Source organism: Castor canadensis, chromosome 14 (genome assembly GCF_047511655.1).
Source record: "Castor canadensis chromosome 14, mCasCan1.hap1v2, whole genome shotgun sequence".
Classification (NCBI taxonomy): Eukaryota; Metazoa; Chordata; class Mammalia; order Rodentia; family Castoridae; genus Castor; species Castor canadensis.
Genome location: NC_133399.1, coordinates 98,433,048 through 98,453,248, shown reverse-complemented (window position 1 = coordinate 98,453,248; position 20,201 = coordinate 98,433,048). Strand labels below are relative to the sequence as shown.

General features: G+C 38.3%; 1 protein-coding gene across 10 annotated transcripts in view; it reads left to right on the top strand.

Moving 5' to 3' along the window:
- The window catches only part of Psd3 (pleckstrin and Sec7 domain containing 3), a 498,369-nt gene that overhangs the window by 219,558 nt on the left and 258,610 nt on the right, over positions 1-20,201 (top strand). Inside the window, exon 1 of one of the 10 annotated variants that reach the window (XM_074055093.1) lies at positions 56-414. The exons of 8 other annotated variants lie outside the window; for them this stretch is intronic. Coding sequence is in view for 1 of the 2 variants with exons in the window: in XM_074055091.1 (XP_073911192.1) it covers positions 12,547-12,635 (89 nt within the window). In the remaining variant the exon portion in view is untranslated. Of the gene's footprint in view, positions 1-55; positions 415-12,256; positions 12,636-20,201 lie in introns of those variants that run through there. One more of the 10 variants, XM_074055091.1, reaches the window with a different exon arrangement.

The following is a 20,201-nucleotide window of genomic DNA, read 5'->3' as shown; positions in this document are numbered from 1 at the left end:
TTCCTCCATGTAATAATGTAAATTATTATGTGGAGCTACGGCATGTGGGAGGAGAGAAAAGTTTTCACTGAGAGATGGCACTGCATTGTCTGTCTCTGTGAATGATGTGGGTGAGATAACCACAAAGTATTGCTAAGTAACTACCATGTGTATGTCAGTCCACTGCCATTGGCTGTGTGGGAGGCAGGGAAGGTACAGTGTGGAGTGGGTTTATGTCATCACTGTGTCATGGGAGAGCACTGCCAAGATGAAGTCTTGCTTTGTGTGGAGAGCACAAAGGTAGTTGGAGATAAGTCATTCATACTTGAGTTCAGTGTTGAGCTGACTTAAGGTGGGTCATGCCAGTGGTGAGGGGTATATCCCAGAAGCACTGAACCTGCAGAAACATCTGAGGAAACTCTAATTTTTTCCTGGGTAAGTAAGTCCAAGTGTTCCTCCTCGAAGTATGCCTCCTCTGTGGCTGGCAGCGCGTCACTCCTCCTCTCTTTGCCATGGCAGAGACTCCACGTTTACTGGGCCAGAGGAGTTGTGTGAGGGAAAGCCAGGAGGGGCCAAGAGGAGACGCTTTGATGTGGAAGCAGAAGCCAAGAAAACTTGTCTTTTGACAGTGGATATTTGAGAGGAAAATTTTGCTCCACTGCTTATGGTGGCTTTCCTTTTTCATGCCTGAGGAAATGTTCTCCTTTATAAGTATAGAAATATCCAGTGAGATCTGTGCCTATAAGTTCATTGGGGAAAATGTATTTTTGGACTACAGCTGGCTTTTCTGTCTCAGCTCTGATTAATTTATAATGTCTCACACTGATGAGCTTAGCTACCAGGACACTTGTGAATGGCATACATTCTCTCAGGTTAGGATCCAAGAAGCTTTTGCAGTCCCCAGCTGTTTGGGAGAGAGCTGAGCACAGGAAGTGGTGTTTTGACATATGGTTCCCTTTCAAAGGCCACTCCCTTCTGCTTGTTGTAAAGTTTTGAGTTTTCTGCCATGACGTTAATATGATAAGACCATTTCATTTGTAGAATACTTAGAGACTGATTACTAAGAAACAAGGCCTAGTTGCAAAACCTTTTGGAAATACAGTTAATTGAAATAGATTCACTGAAGGCTTACTTGTTTTGTTGAACATTGTTATTTTACAAAAATTGAACTTTGGTTTGCATGTACTTAAGGTGTTCCTGCAACTTCATTTGTGTGTGTGTGTGTGTGTGTATGTTTGTGTGTGTGTTTAAAGGACAGGATACACTTATTGAATAAGGATTTACTCATCACAAAAATGTTCTCAGCAAAAGAGACGAAGGGAGGGTCACCATATTTCCTTCCAAGGAAATCCATGTTCTTTATTTGCCAAGAATGGTAAGGCAACACTGACTTTTATACAGTTTGTCATACTTAATGTTTCATGGGCACATCATGAGTCTGTAGCTTTCCATGAAATCAAAACTAATGCTTTAGTATTTTCAGCAGAGGTTCGTTATAGGGCTCAGGGCTGTAAGGTGGATTTGTTGTGAGCTGTGTCAGGTGGTATTGCATGATTTCACTACATTATTAACTAGCTAAGCCATGTGATTTATTGGATAAATGAGATAATTCAAGACCATTCATAATTATGCCCTTTACTAGAGAAATGGAGCGTGATGTCTATAACTGACAAGTATTTAGATTATTCCTCTATCATTTTGTCCCCAGAGTGACTTCCCTTACCTTGTAGCTGTCTACCTGATGTACAACATTATAAAGCCAGTTGTGGATCTGATTGAGGTTAGGTTAAAGCATCCTTGTTCTTAAGCAAGGCTCTTAACCTTGGAGGGGACTAGAGTGACTTTATGTAATCTCTCATTTCATTTACTATGTGCATTTATGATCTTTTGCCAGTTAGTAATAAAGCATCCAGAACCAAATGGTTTGACCTAAAAACCTACTCACTCCTACTTACCTATTGAGAATCACACATTAGAACAGAGTAGAGAAGCATAATCAGTTTCTATCAGATCCCATTCTTACCTTTATTGAATTTACTCTTACTCCTCTTGAGCTTTGTATAATGCATTCCAGTGTTTATCTTACCTGGGTAATATTTTAGACAAGATTTACATGCAAGTGTTTGAGTAGCTTGTAAAGATATGTGGTGTCATAGTATCAACACATGTTAAGGAGACTTGTTTACCACAGAGTATTGGAGTCTCAGTGGAGAACTGGCACCTGGACCAGTAAGTGACTGATAGCTTGGTCATGGCTGGTTTAAGAGCATTAATATTTAATGTGTATCTTTTACTTTCTGGGTCTTGATTTTTTTTTTTTTTTTGCATGGGATATGCTGTCCATTGGATTTTTAAGGTTGTATGTGCAGTCTCTGTCACTGTTAAGATTCAATTTCTAGTTTCTGAGCATAACTCCTTGCCTGTGTCTTATAGACCTTTGTTCTTAAATCCTTTTTCTTCTCTTGGATGTTCTGGAGGTATGGTTAAACCCTTACTATTAGATCAGTTCAGAAGCAAATAGATTGATTTGATCAAGAAGTATGTATATGTTTTAAAAAACACTTGAAAGGAATTTAATTTGTAGAAGTGAAATACATATTCATTGAAGACAATTTGAAGTACACTTAAAATGAATTTGATTATAGTGAAGTACCTATTCATTGAAGATAATTTATAAAACACAAAGAAGAAAAATCTATTAGCACATCAGAAAATTAGTATTGTTACCATTTTGGTACATGTATTTCCAACATTTGTATGTGTGTTTGCATACACATGTATTACAGATAGTTATTGCTGATATTTTGTGGTCTAAATGTAACCAGTTTATTTGAAGTGAGTGCTGTGTTCATACACCACTTGTGGTATATGACATAATTTCAGGGAATATATGAATGGGTGTGTTTGATTTTAATAGTTACATATTTATTCTAATGGATATTACAAAATTATAACTAACACATAAATATATGATTTCATGTTACAGTTTCTTTGGAAGACTTTTAAATGTTGGGAGTCTCCAGCCTCTTACACATGAGGTGATTTTACTAGATCTTCGATATCTAACATATCAGCAAATCTAGTCAGTTCTACTTCAGAAAACATTGAAAATAATTCAAAATACTTAAATTCTTTTACCAGTATTGATGCCACTATAATCCAAGTAACCATGGTTTATTGCAGTCTCTTTTGTTTGTTTGTTTGTTTTTTGTGACAGGGTCTCGATATATAGCCCAGGCTGGCCTTGAATTTACAATCATCCTTCTTTAGCCTCCCAAGTGCTGGGATTACAGGCATGTACCCCTATGCCTGGCTTTACAGTACCTTTTTTTTTATTATTATTATGTCTTACTTCAGTCTGCTGTCAATTTATTGGCTTCCCATCTCATTGGAGTAAAAGTCTTTATCATGATCTACAAGTCCTTAAACAATGTGCCCCTGTCCATGCCCCATACCTCTGTGAATTCATCTCCTTCCATTCTTCTTGCTCACTCTACTTCAGTTGCAGTGGTCCCTTTCTTTACCTGTTGTTGAACACACAAGGCGGGTCTGTGGCCCTTGCTTATCTGTCTTCCAGAAGTACTCATGTCCTAGGTAGTCTCATAGCCAGTTCCCTAACATCATACTTTTAAAGGTTTCTTTCTGATGAATACTTACCTTCTCCAAAATTAGAATTTTTTTCCCCTAAAGCCTCATATTCCCTTTCCCTGCTTTTTTTTATTTTTAGTCGTATCGTTAATCTGCTGTGCATTTTACTTATCATCTGTCTTTCTTGAAAGTGTAAGTACCACGAGGGCAGGCAGGCATTCTTGGGTGTTTTGGTCACTACTGAGTCTCCAGCGCCTAGAAGAGTTTCTAGTGCATGGTAGGCGCTTAGTAAATCATTGGAAAAGTAGGTTAAATAAAGTCATGAGCTGACTTGTTAATGATGCTAGTAAATCAACTCAGGGGGTAAAGGGTATGAAAAAGTCATGAAGATGATGAATGATATAACTTTCATAAGCAATCTTTAATTTTCTTTTGTGTTCTTATAAATAACACTGCAGTAGATGCCCTGAAGTAGTTTGTGTAGTATATTTATTTTTATTTCCTTAAAATTAATACTTAGAAATATAGTTGCTGATTCTTGTGATACACACATTTTTAATAGTTTTTAAAGGTAGAACACGTATATCCATTTGCACTTCTTCCAGGTGCTTGTATTCCTTCCCTACCTCACTGTGCATTATCAAGTGTCTTTTATGTTTGCCAGTTTGATAGCTGAAAAAGCTATCTGAATGCCTTAACTTTATATGGATGAATATTTTCCCCACATGTTTTAATTCTTACCAGTTTATCTTTTTGTTTATGGTCCAGGCTCTGGTTGAAGTGGACTTGAAAAACCTACTGGAGCTAGTTATTGGGTGAAGATCCCAGGTACCTGGTTTATTTCTAAGGACAGAGTGTGGAGGATAGTCAGGCCCGGGCACCCCCCCCCCCCCAGCCAAGACAGAAGTGGAGGGTCTGCTGCTCTCTGCCATCTGCTTTTCAGATGTTCTTGCTTTCCCTTAACTCCATATTCTACCTGGTATTGGTATGCCTTGCCACTTAGTTCAGTTCCCACTGATCTGATCTTAAGGATACCCAACATAATCTAAGTGCCATGGATTATTTGTCCCAGATGTCTAGGAGTGAGCAGTCTATTTGATTGGTGTCATCAGGTGGTCACTCCTGGTCCAATCAGCTGAGATTAGGATAAGGTTTATGATACATGGGTCTTGTTCCTTTTAGGGTATGTGGATGGAGCACCTTCTTCAGCCAGGACACAGTGGTTAGAATGCTCAAGACAGTGTCTTGCGTATTTATTGATATTTTTTGTGTTCATTTTTCGCTTATGGGTACCCCAAAGTCCTTTGAATATGAAGGATAATGTTTTTTGTCACGTGGATGTTTTCTGTGATTTTAATTTTGCTTGGTGATATTGCCATATAACTACACCTCTCAATTAAATCACAATTTTGCTAGTGTAAAGGTTAGAGACACCTCTATAAAGAAATTATGTATTCAACTTAATTTTCTTCCAATTCTTTATGGTTTTATTTATGTTCACATTGAATTGTGTAAATAACATTTTGGAGGGACTTGGGAGAGAATCAACTATTTGCCGAAGGACAATAGTGCTTATATTAGTCAGGGTTCCCAGATGAACAGAACCAATAGAATGTGTGTAATTATAAAATGGATTTACTAGATTGGTTTACATGATCAGAGACTGAGTAGTCCCACAATAGCTGTCTGTAGGCAGGAGAGCCAGGAAATAGGTGGCTGCTCAGACCAAGAAGCTGGAAGTTTTGGAATAAGATTCCCACTCTGAGGCTGAAGGCCCAAAAGCCCTTGAATAGACATTGTGCAAGTCCACTTTCACAGACTGAAGAATCTGGAGTCTGATGTTCATAGGTGTCAGCAGCAGCAAAAATCAAAATGAAACAATACAACCCACACCTACTCAGGAAGAGTCAAGTGTGTATGAGTGAGCTTCCGCCCTCATTTGCTTCTTCTTCCATCTGAGCCCCCAGTCCATGGGATGGTGCCACCCACTTTTGGTGCAGGTGTTTTCCACTCAGTTCACTTCTCTGGAATCACATACCAATCTTCTCTGGAAAGGCCCTCCCAGATACATCCAGAAGTGTGCTTTACCAGTTTTCTAGGCATCAATCTGGTTGAGTTGACAACCAAAATTAACCATCACACTGTTTATTTAGTTTTAATTTACTCCTCTCCACAAGTTTTGTAGTTTTCTTTGTTAGTTCTGTAATTTTCATATTTATTTCTAACTGCTTTAGAGATTTTATTTTTGGTGATGGGATCTTTTCAATTATGTTTTTAACTGGTACTTCATGGTTTGATAAAGCTTTTGTTTTTCTATTTTTATTTTGAAACTGACCACCTTAGTAGTTCTTACTTTTTTACTTAATGCTATTTGGCTTTACAGCATCTGCAAGTAATTTATCATGTTATTTGTACTGTTCTCTATCTCTTCCTTTACTTTTTTTTCTCAACTTACTATGTTAGGTCTTTTGGGGTGAGCAAAAGAATTTAAATGGAATGGAGTATATGTGTTACACTGATGTATTTTTTTAGTAATAATTCTGACTAGAGAAGCAGAGTGCTTTGGTGACTTATATAGCAAATACAGGTAGATAAATTACTGAAAAACCCAGCAGTTTCCCTCACTGGGTGTCTAAAAGCCTGGACATTTCATTTATTGTTCTTTTTCTGGTCAAATGCATTGTCTCTAGAAAAGTCCCTGCTATCCTTCCCATTAATATATTATACTTGTTAACATAACACATCATGGATTTAACTCTCTGATTATTTTCTAATAATTGGTAATTGGCATATTATTATGGTAAATTGAGAAACTGTTTTAATGGTGGTGTCAGCAGGAACCTTCCTACCGAGGCAGCTGCTTATCTCTGTTGTCTCTTTTTGTCTGCTTTGAGTTCTATGCATTTCAGTCTCCATCCCATAGGCCTCAACAACAGTGAACCTTTTTGCTTTTTCAAATATGTCTGATTCTCTTGCCTAGGACATTCCTGCTTCCCCCCCTACCCCCCAGCACTGTTAACATCCTGATTCTCAATGTCAGTTTCAGTGCCACTTTCTCCAGGAAGGCTGTTTGCCTTAAGCTAGTATATGTCCTACTACATGTTTCTAGTGCATCCTGTATTTTCTTGAAAATAACATGTTTAGAATTGCTGTTTGAAATGGTCATGGCTACTCAAATAAAACTTTAAAACTGCAATGCCAGAGACAATGTCTGCTTTGGTGATGATTTTGTCTGACAAATTAGCCATTCAGTAAATGTTTCCTAAATTAATGGTTCAGAAGGGGATGGAGGACGGTGCCTGATGTGTTATCAGTGAACTTGAGACTACAGGGAGCCACTTTAATCAGTGGAAGCAGGGAAGGACGCTGGATGAGTTGAAAGGAGGTAGGGTGTGCCTGTGCCTGAAATATTTCAGTTTTACCTGGATATGATCTGTGGAGAACTGAGGGGAAAACCTGCCTTATGTTTATTGTAGTTGAGCACAGAGATTTTGAGGGACTTGAAGGAGAGTTTTATACACAGATGAACTCTGCCACCTTGGACATGAAGAAAATATAACCCTGTATTTTATGCTTTTATCCTTTAATTTCTTTGCTCTTCAGGGTTGCAATAATGCATCCACTCTGTGTTTATAGCCTCTAAAATGGCAGGCTGGCTCATGAAGTTCAGGAACTCCACCTGTCATAAAGACTGTGTTTAAAAAAATGAGTGAGGACTGTGCACTAAAGTTAGTATTTGGCACTGCTTTGTTGGCAAAAGAAAGGAAGGCTTTTGTGAGTCTAGATGATACCGGTTTTTGAAAAATATTTCCAAAAGTAAATAAATTATATAGTTTCAGATTTTTTCATGTTACAGTGAATTTACCTTCTCAGTTTTTAATAATCTGCCTTTTTTTCCTTTTTTTTTTTTGCAGTCGTAGGGATCAAGCTCAGGACCTCAAGCATACTAGGCAGGTGCTCTGCCATTGAACCACACTCTCAGCTTTTTGTTATTTTAAATAGCAAACTTGAACTCAGAACTGAATATGAATAGGAAAACTCAAATTTTTTTGGTTATTTTCTGTATCTCATTTCTTCATGCTGTGGAAACCTGCCATTTGCCATAATACTGAATTGATGGTTGAACTTAGAAAATTAAAAACAAATCCATGGAGACTGAGCTGATTTTATGTGAAATTATTCCATTACTAATAAAATTAAGCAAGTCGACACTGCTAGTTCTGACAGGTTGGGTAGCTGGTGCTATATATAAGTTTAGACCATTTCTAGAGGTATGCAAGGATTGGAATTTAATCCTTTCTCTTTATGGATGAGGAAGCTGAGATGTTGAATGATTTGCTTGAGGTCACTTTTCTTCTTCCCTTTCTCCCTCCCTCCTTCCCTGACAAGTGCTCTATTATTTGAGCCGTGTCCTTGGCCCTTTTGTATTTTGTTTTTGAGATAGGGTCTTGCCAACTTTTCACAAGATGGCCTTGAACTTGTTTCCTTGTTTCTGCCTCTCTACTAGCTAGGATTGTTGGTATGCACCATCACACCCAACCTGCAGATGTTTGCTAGACCTGAAAATGGTAATAGCTTCCCCCATAGATATTGCTCTGTGTACCCAGATGTGGTTTAGGTTAGAAGAATCTAGTGTGTGGTCAAGGAGTCCTAAAACAGGAAACAGATTTCTGCATGCTCACAGGCAGTGGGAGCAGTACGCCTTGCGAAGGGGCAGAATTGGGTTATGATGTGGTCCTTTGATCTTTCTCAGCCATGGAGTTCTTTAGTTGACTCAGTTTTTTAAAAGTTAGCTCCAAATTTAATAAATGAAATTAATTGATGGTCTAATAGTCAAAATTTAATGGTACTTACTATTTTGTCTGCTTGGAACAGAAGACAGTTTCTGCTACTACTCTTTTAAAAGATCATACATTTGTTCTTTGTCCTCCTGGTAAATAGCAAACCCCTTGTATAAGGCAAGATTCAGTCACAATGGATCTGTTTTAGATATGAACCGTTAAGAGTTTATAATGGGAAGACCAAACAGAACATTTTGACAGTAGCACTTAAAGTGTCCAAAGACTGTAAGGCCCATGGAGCTTGAGAAGCCCATGGGATCCAGGAAGTTTATTCAATAGAAATTAGTTAGATTTGGTGTCTACAGAATTTTCTGGGAGAAAAATGGTAGCAGTTTTTTCCTGTCATGTTCTGTGAAATAGTAGCCTTTTAAATTTTGTTTATAAAATTAAATATTTCAAATTTTGAAGCATCTTTTAAATCACATCACATTTTATTTCAGGACAGAATTAAAGAAATGCCCTACTAAAGGTATAACAAAAGTGCTACATGATTTTATAAAGTCATGCCAATCAAGGCTTTGGGTAGACCTCATACAGCATTTGATGTGAGCCTTGAAGAATGAGTAGATTTCTATATGCTAGAAAGGAGGAAAGACACTGAAAATTGAAGGAAACTGTAGCATATACAAGGTATGTGTGTGTGGGGGTGTTGGGGGCTGTAGTGGCCAGCCAGATGGAACACATCTCAGAACACCATGCCAGGAACAGTGATAGGTACCATGCTAGGGAGTTTGAACTTGATTCTGTAGGCACTGGGATGTTTGTGAGAAAGGAAATGACATTCCAGCAGTAGTAGTAGAATGGGTGTTGGATTAAGAGTAAAGCCCCCTTGGTGATGGAACATATCTAAAGATTCCTGGCTTATGTTGTAACCTTACAACTTTATCACTTCTGTATTTTTAAAGTTTTTGGTTTTTCTGTATTTTAAGTGTTAAGCACTTTGCCTTAACATTAACATATGACAAGAAATACTTCATGAATAAGATGGTTTCTTTTATCAAAACTTGAATGAGGCCACTAGGTTGTTGCTAAAAACTTGTAAATGGACTTGACTTTTAATATTGATAAGTATTTTTGGCAGTCCTCATTACCAGTATAGATACCACAGACTCTTCATTGGAAAAACCAGCAACTATATAAGCCTAGAATCAGTTTCTGTTTTAGGGATTTTTGGCTTTTACAGTTGTTTTAGGAAAAAAATAGAAGGCTAAAGAATAATGATGAGGTATTCCTTCTGGCAAATCTGTGAAAAAAAAAAAAGTAATTACCAACCAAGGAGCCAGAGGACTTGGCTTAAAGTTCTGCTTGCGTTTTTTAATTATGCAATTCAAGGATTATCTTATCAACCTTTCTGGGTTTTTTTCTCCCTATAAAATAAGTACAACCTTAACAAGGAGTTTGGTACCAAAGTGATTTTAGTATGCAAAACATTAGATTTTATTTCTTACTAAAAAATAATTAAATATATTATTTATATTCTTCCTGACAGTCTGATTTAAAAATATTTATCTTGGTTAAAGATTAGCTAATGGTACTGTTTGATTCACTAAGTTTTCTAAATCTGAAGCCTGTCTATCTAAATTTCTCACTCAAGATTCTCATATATAATTGGCTATGAAATTCTACCAGTTTTATTACTTTTCTCGCAGTTCTGCTTCATCATCTGTGTACTCATATAGGGTCCTTTTCACCTATCTCCTGGACGTTGGTAGTAGTCTACTGTAAGGTTGATACCCCCCATCACTCATCTTCTGTCTCATCCTCTTAAACATGCTCATAGCACTTATTGCCAGACACTATTTTAAGCACTTTATAAATCCAGGTTCATTTAATACAAATTTTCCATGAGTTATTTGTTTCAGATATGTTTGTTTCTTTTTTTTTTTTTTTTTCCTACCCACTTAGTCTTCCCTGGCTCCCTTGCGCAAGCATTCCATGCCTGTCTCTTGCTGCCCCTTCTCCTGTCCCTGTAATATAGTGACATCAGCCCCTTGCTTTGATTTGAATAAGCAATGTGACTTGCATGTGCCATTTCTCTGTGCTGGGGGAATCTTTCTTTCATTTCTGTCCACCTGTTAAGTGCTACCCTTTGCCCAGTGTTGGGCAGGGTTTTACCTCTTTAATTGAAGCAGTAGCTGCTCAATTATATATATCTGTACTATTTACAGTTATTTGTACAAAGTTTGTGTTCACTCCTTGATGTTGGGAGCTATATTTCATTCTTTATTCATATCAAGGTTAGAATGAGGTGTGGATGCTCAGTAATTGTTATCAGTGGGGGAACTTTGTGGTGGGTTAGGTGGTACTGCCTTCCTTTTAGGCCTTTGCTCTTAACCATGATGTTCTACAAAACCATGATACTTTTCAAGTCCTGTGCTTAAACAGGTCAGGCAGAGATTAAATTCATCCACCCTCCGCCTTTGGTTCTGTTCAAGCCCTCAAAGGAGTGAATGATGCCCACCCACATGGAAAAAGACCACATGCTTACCTCAGTTCACAAATTCAAGTGCTAATCTCTTCTGGAAATATCTTCATAGACACACCCAGAAACAGTATTGCTGTCTGGGTATCTCTTGGCCTCATCAGATTGATACAGCAAAAGTAATTATGATGGTTAATTTTATGTAAGGGGGAAAATATAGGAAAACTTGAGCATCTGATCAAAATGAAGTGACTGTAAAGTAATACACAGGTTCTATTGAATGTTCTGATTTTTCTAGTATTTTTAAAGCCAATAATGAGCTGCACATGGAGGTTGGGGAAGTGATCAGATTTTCACAAGTCATTTTCAGTCCTTCAGAAATTTTGATCATTTAAAGTAGTGGTGTTCAGAGTATGAATCATCTTAAATTGTCTTCATTCAAAATAACCTCTGAGTTAATTTTTACTGATGAAGATTTATGTTTATCCTCTAGTTAAATGAAAGATGATTAGGATGGGGTTGCAGCCTCTAAGCAGTTATACCTTATACAGTTGTGAGTCTCTGACTGGGAGGTGTTTTGTTTTTTTTTTTCCTCCTATTTCTATTTTGTAAAATCAAGAATTCAGGCTCATGCCTATAATCCTAGCTACTTAGATAGGCTGAGATTGGGAGGATCACTGTTCAAAGGCCAACCTGGAAAAATAGTTCATTGAGGCCCCCATCTCCAAAATAACTAGAGCAAAATGAACTGGAGATATGGCTCAAGGTAGAGTCCTGCTTTGCGAGAGGGAAGTCCTGAGTTCAAACCCCAATCCCACAAAAAAGAAAAAAATTAGGGAGTAGTAACTGTTTTTGAGTGGCCAGCTTCAGTCCTCATGGAAATCCTTGAGGACAGGTATTGTGTTCTTCATTATTTACATATGAGGAAACTAAAACTGTGAAAGGGGACTTACTTTGGAGGTCTGTCTGAACCCATTAATTTTTTCTGTTTTGCCTTTCTTTCAGTTTTATTTAAGATCTATATTAGACAATGGATTGGTTACCATGGGAAGTACTCTAGGATTGAAGACAGATAGGTGTGGCTCAGTTCCAGCTTTGTGTGTCTTAGGGAAAGTTACTTAACCTCTCTGAGTCTCACTTTTTTTCCTCCATTAAGTTTATAATGCTTCCAGGCTGCCTTCCCACAGTATTAGGAAACACTTGTGAACATAGTAGGGATGAGTGTGTTGGTATTTAGTATAACACACCATCTGTAATTGGGATAGCACAAAAGTTACAGCGTTACGCCCATTTATAAGGATGAGCTTCCTCCCAACTTTGGCAAGTTTTAAATATTTATGGGTTGCTCTGGAAGTATTTTGGTTGCTATGAAGTGACTAGCATGTGACAACACTGTGACAAGGTGCCAAAACGTCATCTCTTGGGTGGCTTAGAGCTGGTGACATTGTGTTGCAGCCAGTTTTGGAATTTAGACACCCTGTGCCAGTCGGACAGGACTTCTGGCCCCTCTAATAAAGGGGAGGGGAAAATTCACACCTGTGCTATTACTGCCACTTGAAGTCTTAAGTCGCTGGGGGAAAGTTCTTTTGGAAGGATTGGTGAGAATTGATTTACAAGATGTTCAGTTTATCAGCCCTGAGGCCAGCAATAGCAGTTTAGAATGTGAAACCAGGACCGCTCAGATGATTTCATTGGAGATGAAGGAGACTTTAAAAAATGAATTTTAAGACTGATGTTAAAGTGAATCCTGTTTTCTACCAATCCCGAAAGAAGGAGTGGATCCTCCAAATGCAAGTTCTGGGCTGGTAGGTTTGTCTTGCTTTTTGGGTGGTTTTGCAGCTAACAGCAGGTTCCGTTTCAATTCTTTTTTTTCCTCTTTTCTCCTTCCCTTTCTTCCTTCTTGATAAAATAAGAGGTATGACTTATATGCCTCATAAATAAAATTTAAAACTAAAGCTTAAGTCAAAACTTTATAGAACTGATTGACTATATTGGTTTATCATTTTCTGTGAGCATGTATGCTGGGACAGGATTTAAGTGGGCCAGGACCCAAGAGAAGGATAGTTAAGGAAATATGCTTGTACTTGTAACTTCCAAATACCTGAACATGGTCATCTGACATGCATTGCTTTACTTTTGATCAAAGCTGGGATATGTATACAAATGTGGGTTTAATATTTTAGTGAGGTCAGTGTACTATGCTATGTGTCTGCATGTTCTCTGAAGTACAAGCTGTTTTCTGGGTTCACCTCTGATAACATCTTCTTGGGGAAGATGTGGATCCTCTGAGCAGTTAACATTGACACCTTGTATGTGGCATTTAGGTCAGGAAGCAGGCTGTCACTAGGGAGATATGCTGGCCTAGGGAGAGGCAATTTCACCTCAGGGATCTCAGCCAGTCACCGACTCTCAGCATTTCAAAAGGTGAATCTGACGGTGCTTGCACCTTAGCTTTCTATGGAGGTGGATCATTGCTCTTGAGGGCGTTTGTCCAGCTGGGGGTGGGACGAAAGGTCTTAGGAACATACTCGGGGTGGACTGTTGTACTTGACAAACCACTTGGGTTATTCTGGTCTCAGATGATGTGTAGGTGACGCCTTGGAGGAATTGAGTAAGAGAGGACAGATTCTGTGTGGGGCTCTGCCTGAGATTCCCTTTGTGGGAAGGCATAGGTGTGTCCAGATCACCTCCCTCTTGTTTCTTTTCTTCTCTCAAGTCTAATGCTTACTGTGCTGGGGCCATCTGTTGGATTCAGATCACCAATGTTTCTGTGATGCAGAAAGCATCTTGAGTATACAAATCTCATAGCAGCTGAAGTTTGAATGCTTGTTTCACAAAGGGTATGTTCCATGTGGAATGGAGGAGAAATAAATAGTATATAAATCTGAAAAACAAAACAAAAATTGGCCCCCTTCCCAGGTTTTGTGAAGGCTACCAAAGTAAAATTCCTCCTTTCTGAAGGAGTGTTAAGTCTTTAATGTCTTTACAAGGAATACTGATATGCATGGTGACTCAGTGTGGGGTTTAGAAGTTAAAGAAAACTAGCTGGATGTGCTGGGATCCCAGCACTCAGGAGGCTGAAGCAGGAGAGTTAGGAGTTTGAAGCCAGCTTGGGTTGCAGAGCAAGACCCTATCTCAAAAGAAACAAAGATAAAACTGGCATTACTTGACCTTCTTATTTTTCGTAGTATGGTGGTTATTTGTCTTTTAGGAGACTTAATTTTCTTTGTCTTGGTTATTCTCTTCTCAGTAGAAATTTTTAGGTGATGGACTACATTATGATTGAAAATAAAAATAAATAAATATTTGAATATTTAAATATTTATAAATAAATATTTGAAGCCAGGAGCATAGAAATTAAAAAGCTGCCTGGAGTTGGAGTGTTGTTATTTTTCATGTGTGACGCAGGAAGAGGGAAGAGGGAAAGAGACCAAAATTTTGGACTTAAAGCAACATGGTTTCTTAACATTATCTGCAGTAGTGTTTGAACTAGCTGATAGAATATTCTCCATTTCCACAGAAACTGTTCAAAGAGTGAGAAATACAGTACTCCTCAATTTTGTTAGGAAAACCTCATTTGCATTTGATTTTTCTTAAGTATTGATTATAAGTACTGTTCCAAACTAATTCATACAAGCTCTGTAATTTTTCTCATGAGGAATAGTTCTACCCATAATCTTAGACGTTAGTGTCTTGGAACTTCATATCATTATGTTTTTTTTTTTTTGAAAATGGAGAAGCAAAAATTTAATACCTCAAATGTAATCTTGGTGCACTAAGGACAATAGTGATGCTGTAAAAATCTCATTTAGCTACACTGAAAAATAATATTTTAAAGGCATTGGATCGAGAGACTTTTGAATAGTGAGGTTTGAAGAGTTGGCCATAACTCTAGAATTCAATATAAAAATCAGAATTTTTAAATAACCTTGTGTTGACCAAAACAGAGGGAGCAGAAAACTAAGAATTTAGTGCCATTGTTTGGTTGTCATAACTTGTAAACGAACAGAATACAGACTTCCTAAAAATAAAATGTTATCAAATCTTAAGACATACCAGTAAAACCAAATAAGTATAGCTTTTTAAAATTCATTATTTGAAAAGATTGTGTGTGTTACTGGAGGTCGGAGCCATGATTACACCTGAGCCATGCCCTCAGCTATGTGGTGGTGTGAAATCTGATGGTACTGATAGAGAGATGAATCAGTATTTTAAATTCCACCAGAGAACCGTGCTTTTTAGTACTCGAATTGCTTATAATAATTCTTAGACTTAGAGATTTTTACGTAAAAGAATTACTTTATTTTCTTGTTACACTTTTTTGCATATATAATACTTTTGTCTCAATACCAACTCCTAGCATAATCTCTTTGAAGATACTGTAAACACCAATTAAGTTAAGATTAAACAAATAGTATAACTCTCCTTTGTGCACAGGTAATGAACATCTGATGACTGCCTGGCTGACAGGCCTTATACTGTTTGCTGCATGAAAGCTATCATAATTTGGGCTGCTGGAGTGGCTCAGGTGGTAAAGTGCCTGCTTAGCAAGAGTGAAGCCTTGAGTTCAATCCCCAGTACTACAAAAAAAGAAAAAAAAAAACCCCATAAACTATCATAATTTCAAACTCTGAAATGTGAAAAAAGTGTCTAAGCATTAATGAAATACATATTTATAGTTGCATGGTTTACTAAAGCAGTAACCATTTTTACTTTCTCGCTCAGGAATGTTCAGTGAGGGAAAAGCTCAGAGGAGAAGGGACACTTGCTTCTCTTCAGTAGCATCTTTGGTTCCTCTGGTGTCCTCCCCGCTTTGCAGGAAGGCTGTGATCTGGTACTGAAGGATAACACCATCCCCTTCTTACAGGTTTTCTGGGTCTTGGAAAGTGCTCTCTTTTCCCTTGGCCAGACTCTGTGTCTTTTTTAGTTTGCTTGAAAAGTATTTGCCATAGTACCTTGGAGACTAAGCCTGCCCTTTGATAAGGTGGCTTTGTCATCAGGTATTTACATTGTCATCCCTGTTCTAGACAAAAAGAGTTGGATTTGGAGTCAGGAGTCCTCTTCTGGGCATAGTTGTTCTCCTGTGCTGCATGTGGCCGAGTTGTTAGGTGGTCCATGCTTGAAAGTTTGGAGTTTGGGTTTTTGAGGCCATGTAGCCTAAAGGCAGGTAATTGTCCTAATTACAACAGACTTTCTCTGGACCAACTCAAAGTCTTCTGATATAAGGAGACCCCTGCTCTGAATTCTGCTTATTTAGCTATGACCCCTGGCAGGAGCTGCTTTTCTTAAAGCACCCTTAAGGGGATTTCTTTTTGTAATTTAACTGTCCAGAGAGATGCCTTTTAAAAAGTCACATGAAGAAAGGGCAAAATAGTTTCTGCCGGGTATCAAGGAGGTGGGGGGGAAAAGAGGGGGTGGGGCTGGTGGTAAGGGAGGGGGCGGGGGCAGGGGGGAGAAATGACCCAAGCATTGTATGCATATATGAATAATAATAAGAAAAATTCACATGAAGAAATAGGGGTAGGAAGTTGTGATTGTCTTTAAGATGAGATGATAATATGCAGAGGGCTTGCCACATGTTAGCCGGCGAGTGTGATGGCTGTTCTTTCCATCTGATTTAAAGACTGAATGATCCTTCCTTTTTTTCCTTCATTCCTTCCTCCCTTGGGGGTGGAGTCCCTCACTAAATTCTGGCTCCTGTTAATTCTGTTTACTTGCAGAACAGGTGGTTCTGGCTTGTGTCTAATAACTGAATCTGTCCCAGCTCATGTCACTAAATTCTTTCCGCCTCCCAGAATCTCATGATTTCGGTTTTAAAATACCAAAATACTTTAAAAGCAGAGTTAGTTAGCAAATAACAGATTTAATTTGCATGAAAGAGCAAAAAACTCCCTCTCATTCTTTTGCAGGTAGTTTGCAGGTCAGATTGATGCATACATACATAGTTCTCTAGAATTTGCTAACTATTTAAAAATATAATAAGCAGAGATAGGAAGAAATTGGTTTAAAAGTAGTGCCTGGAAATATATAAAGCTTAGAAATTGGCACTGGTACTTTTTTTTTTAAAGTTAATATAATCTATTTAGTAACTACAGTTTTACTTTTCTAAATTTAGTTGATATTCCCCCCACCTCCCTCCACCTTGCTGTTTCCTTTCACATTTATTCTCCATTGTAACCTTAAAGAAAAAAGTGTAAAGGCTAAGGAAAGAGTCTAGGGAAAGTTTGGCCTCATTGACAGGTGTTCTCCACTGGTCAGAGCTATTGTATTCTACATGAGGAAAATATTAAAACGAAATTCAGCTGAAATGTTCTGCTTTTTATGTGGGCTTACTTACTAAAGGAAGCATTCTAATTTCAGGCATCTTCCATTATTGTTGATTGGTGTGTTGAGATTAGCACATAGTCACTTGACTTTTCCTTTTAAATTGCTTAAAATTTGATTTGGGACTTTTATTGTGCATTCACTAAGGGCTAGCCATTGTCCTAGATAGCATGATAGAAAACTGATGAGTGAATTCAGCTTTAGCATAATCACAGACCAGTCCTTTGATGACAGTGCTAGACAGAGGATACCATGGGTCTTTCTGCTACACTGTGAATTAAATGATTGATGGAGTCTGTGTTCTTAGGTGATATTTATGGTTTTGGAAGAGTGCTGGAGAAGAGGAGGAGGAACTGAAAAATAGTCATTAACTTTGGAAGCTAAGGTGTGCCTAAGATATGTATGATTCAAGCAACAATTTGTAAGTTGTACCTTTTTTGACCATGGATATTTTAGGACTGGCTCTCCTTAAACATGATTTTCGGGCTTCTTTGAAACTGTAAGTGAAATCTGGCCATCCCTTCCTCTTACCCCTCTTTAGCTATAGAGGATTCTTCTCCATGCTGTCACTTTTCTTGTCCTAAGGAAACAAAAAGACTGTATATATTCAGTATAGATGTGATTAGATTTTCCCTCTAGAATATCTTCTAGCTACAGTCAGTTGAAACCTGTGGTTGTGGAGAACTGACTTTTCAATAAATATTTGTGGAATGGTTAAAGGAGGGAAGACCCTGTAATTAATTAGCTTATTCTCTTTCTCATTAAAAGATAAAACTCTGTAAGGGCCGGAGTATGTATCCCTGGCACTGAGAAATGTATGTGGCATATAGTAAGTGCTTTAATAAAAAAAGGGGGAATAATTTGTGCAAATTTGGTTGTATATTATGCACCTATACTAATCCCATCCAGTTATATGAATATACCTTAAGATGTAGACATCTTGATACCACAGTCATGACTGAAGTACAAATAGTAATAAAAGAAGGGACACATTGCAATTTATAAAGAACTCAAACTCTGCAACTACAAATCCAGCACGAGCTCCGGTCCCAGCTTTACCACTCACTATCTGTGTGACCTTGGTGAAGTTACTTAACCTCTCCATGCTTCAGTTTCCTAGTTTGTGAATGGAAATGATAAGGGTACCACACGGCTTGAGACTTGAGTTCATGCCAAGTGCTTAGAGCAGAATGTGAGGCCCAGTAAACATTCTAGAAGTGTTTATCAAATACATAGAGACTAGGACATTATGGATGTCCTTGTAAACTCATTTGTAAGAGCAATAAAGAGTGTAAAAATGACCCACTATTTCCAGTCTGAGTTTAAGTGAATCCAAGAAACCTTCCATTAATCAATACAGCAACTTTCAGCTTAGCTGCAGAAGGTAGCACTTGGAGGAAATTCATTGTAGGGAGGATCTGTTGCAGGCTACTGTGGTAGGAGCTGTGTGGAGTGCATAGAAGCTCTTTGCAATCTGAGACTACATAGTCGATGTCAGCCAGAAAGGGGCACTGCAGGACAAACAAGCAGCTCAGTTCCCTGAAAAGAAGTGCAGCAAATCCTGGGACCAGGATAGTGAGGAAGCTTCGTGGGAATTGGTAGAGGGCAGAAAACACTAGGAGAGATGGTTGAAACTGGACAGTACATAACCACAGAAAGAATTTGGAAAGCCTCCTGTATCCCAGAAGCTGGGGAAGTTATACAAGGAAAGGAGAGAGTGTGAGCAGTAGGAGAGCAGCACTTCTCTGGACTCTCTGGCTGGGTCCTACTACTTATCACATCCACAGGAAAGGGGGCATTTGATCAAATGTCAATTCACATTTACAAGTGTATTTTTTCTTTTTTGACAGAGGGTTGCACTATGTAGCCCAGGTTGGCCTTGAACTCTCGATCCTTGTGCATAAACCTCCCTAGTGCTGAGATTTACAGGACTGTGCCATCATGCCCAGCTACCAGTATACTTTTGAGTTGTTGTAGTGTTTAGTTTAGGAATAGGGTACCTATATCTATGTTTAGTAAGTTAATTTTAGAAGTTTGTCCCTAATGCTATCATTCACAAGAAAACATGTGAAAAAGAAAGAAATTTTAAGGTGAAACTTCTAGCAGGCATTGATAATACTTAAAAAGATACTTTTGAACAAAAAACCCAACTAGAATTAGAATACATCTCCTAATTGCTTTGGCCGCTGCTTCCCACGCAGAGGAGACTCTGCTGATTGGCGTTAGGTGCAGCTATTACCCATGTGCCAAGCAGAAAGTAGGGAGCATTGGTTATGAACACCATTTGGCAAACTGTGAACAGCATTAAAATTGTTTCCATTGTGTATGTAAAGATTGCCTACTTTGTGGGGTGGCCATTGCTGTTTTTTTGGCGAAAGTGCTTCCATTCCTTTACCTGGCGATCTTGGAGCCCCGGCTGCCCAGCCTCTGATATGCAGAGAATTATACTTAAACCTGTTTAGCCAGACTCAGATGTGGACAGAAGGGATATCCGATGACATCTTAAGAGCATTTCAAGAAAGTTAGTCAAAGTGCAAGTGATTTGCTTGTTCTTTCTTGCCCAGTGGAATTGGGGTTCATTGGTCCCACTTTGCACAAAGAGGCTTCTGTGCAAGTAATGTAAATGCTTTAAAATTGTTTTTTTCTCCTTAGTTATCAAACTGGTGCTATAGTAATAGTTTTTTTGAAAATTACTCACTTCAAGTTACTGTGGTATGGTTTTATTAAAGCTGACATGAGAATATTACACTACATTCTCATTTGAAAGTGATCTAAAAGCACTGCAACTTAGGATAAGGGGAAAAAAATAGCAAACATAAAAAGTGAAAACCTGCATCATTTGGCTCATGCTCCCAGAGAAGTATGAACCCCTAAAGAGTAAAAAGTCCAAATACTTATTGGAAGTCAGTGCCTTAGAGACAAGTGCAGGCTGTTGTGCTCACTGGGTGAGTTGGGTCAACTCTGGACTGCTGTCTTGCATATTGGTGCCCTCTGCTGGAATTCTGAGTGTAGGACCAAGGAAACTGAGTAAACCTTGAAAGGTATCC